The 2,500-nt window shown below is 31.4% G+C and overlaps 1 protein-coding gene across 1 annotated transcript in view; it reads right to left on the bottom strand.

Moving 5' to 3' along the window:
- HELRODRAFT_87171 (hypothetical protein) overlaps nt 1–600 on the bottom strand; it is a gene marked incomplete at both ends in the record, with an annotated part of 1,186 nt that extends 586 nt beyond the window's left edge. Inside the window, 2 exons of the mRNA XM_009028480.1 lie at nt 193–251; nt 411–600. Coding sequence (XP_009026728.1) covers nt 193–251; nt 411–600 — 249 coding nt within the window. The remainder of the gene's footprint in view (nt 1–192; nt 252–410) is intronic.
- Between the last annotated feature and the right edge of the window lie 1,900 nt (nt 601–2,500).

The following is a 2,500-nucleotide window of genomic DNA, read 5'->3' as shown; positions in this document are numbered from 1 at the left end:
TCATTCATTCATTCATTCATTCATTCATTCATTCATTCATTCATTCATTCGTTCGTTCGTTCGTTCATTCATTTATTCATCCATCCATCCATCCATCCATCCATCCATCCATCCATTCATTCATTCATTCATTCATTCATTCATTCGTTCGTTCGTTCGTTCGTTCATTCATTCAAAAAACTGCGTACCAACCAAACTGTCCATTTGTAAGAAAATGGACGAGACGAGAATGGACAGCCAATTAGATGCGTCTAAAGCGATGGGTCAGTTATTATTAAGAGTTAATGACGTCATAATATGTTGATGACGTTTTCTAATGTTATGCATTTACGTGAAAAACAAACTTGAATAATAACCACAATACCAAAACGTGAATATAAAATGATTCAATCATCTTTCACCATAATCACCTAATTTAGGGGTCCAATTTGAATATTCATCGTGTGACCTCTTTACGTACTTAATCAGCCAATCAAAAATATCTAGGTCGCAGTGTACCGATATCTCTACGTCATCAGATTGCTGACCTACATTAGAGAGATACGATTGGAAGTATTTCATTTCTTTCAAAAGTAACTCGCGCGGGCAAGTAAAATCCTTGTGGGCTAGAAAGGCGAATGCGGTTTTAAGGGGTAAAAACTTTTATTTCGCAAAAATTTTCATTCAAATTATTAACCCTTAATTCATTTTAATTAAATTCAATTTGATCTATCAAGTCTATACCAACGGTTAATTAAATAAAATGTAATTTTTTCTAATTTAATCTTAATTAAAATTTGTAAACTATTGAAAATATATTTAAGGCAAAGATAAAAATGAAAATTAATTCTTACAATTCCTCGACTCATCGTTCACGTGGACCGTTATCAATGATGACCTGAAGGTCAAAGTAGGAAGGTCAAAGAAGGGAGGTCAAAGAAGGGAGGTCAAAGTTAGAAGAGAGATTTGGTGAGAATCGATCCTACTTTCATAAGAATTCAATGAAACTCAGTTTTTTGTCAAAAATAAACTAAAAGTTGACGTGACGAACCGACATGAAATGAAAATAAATGAAGCGATGAACATTTTTAAAACAATTTAACCATCGAACGCACCCCGATCTAATGACGTCATTGTTTTTGTTTGCCTGCATACGTTGAGGAAGATAGCAAAATATAAGTAAACTAATTAATTAATTAACAAACAAAACAAAAAAAATAATTAATTGATTAATTAATTAGCTAATCAATCAATAAATATTGTTATTTGGTATGAAAGTTATTAACTGAACTTCAAGATTAAAATTAAGATTAAAGTTGATCATGATACTGTGTTCGCGACGACGACGATGATGATGATGGTGGTGGTGATGATGATGGTGGTGGTGATGATGATGGTGGTGATGATGATGGTGGTGGTGATGATGATGATGGTGATGATGATGGTGGTGGTGATGATGGTGGTGGTGATGATGGTGGTGGTGATGATGGTGGTGGTGATGATGATGGTGGTGGTGATGATGATGATGGTGGTGACGAGCAAAATAGTAATGATAATGACAATGATGGTAGTGAGTGGAACGACGATAATGGTAATGATGATGAATATGACGTTGGAGCAACAGCAGTGATGATGATTGTAATGTTAGAATGATGATAATGAAGATGTGCGGTGTGTCTACTTGGAGTATTTGTGGTGGTTAGGTGTGTGTGTGTCTGTTGTGTTTGTGGTGTGTAGTGTTTTTGTGTGTGTGTGTGTGATGTGTGTGTGTGAATGTATGTGTGTTTGTGTGTGTGTGTGTATTGCCGTTGTTTTACTAGGTAAATGAAATTCAAGGGAATGAACAATAAAAATTGTATCATTGCTAACATTTGATTTCACGCCCATTGACTTGAATGAAAGGCCGCTTACATCTGCATTCATGGAAAAAATAAAGTTATTTTATTTATTTGTTGAAATTAAGTTTATTTGATTGTTAAAATCAGTTTAATACTATTATTTAGTAATAATAATAAAATTATAAAAATTATTAAAATTATAAAATAATTATAAATTAATTTAAGAAGAAACATTTTTAATAAATCAGAAAAATTAATTGTAATAGTTCATACAAACCGAAATATTTTGAGTCTTGTTTTTTCATTCTGCTTCTTTCAAATAGATTTCCGCACTTAAGAAATGATATGTATGATAGATATATGTTGATAATAGACCATAACTACAAACATCATATTACCGCCAAACATTCAGTAGAATTTATAGAATATTGTGTATATATATATATATATATATTATATATATATATATATATATATATATATATATATATGTTGGTAATAGACCATAATTTTTACAATATTCTATAAATTCTACCGAAAGTTTGGCGGTAATATGATTTGTAGTAGTTATGGTCGATTTATCCACATATATCTATCATAACATATATTTCTTAAGTGCGGAAATCTATTTGAAAGAAGCAGAATGAAAAAACCAGACTCAAAATATTTCGGTTTGTATGAAC

Source organism: Helobdella robusta (assembly GCF_000326865.2).
Source record: "Helobdella robusta unplaced genomic scaffold HELROscaffold_56, whole genome shotgun sequence".
Taxonomy (NCBI): domain Eukaryota; kingdom Metazoa; phylum Annelida; class Clitellata; order Rhynchobdellida; family Glossiphoniidae; genus Helobdella; species Helobdella robusta.
The sequence above is the reverse complement of the archived record's forward strand: the minus strand, read 5'-3'. Positions and strand labels throughout refer to the sequence as shown.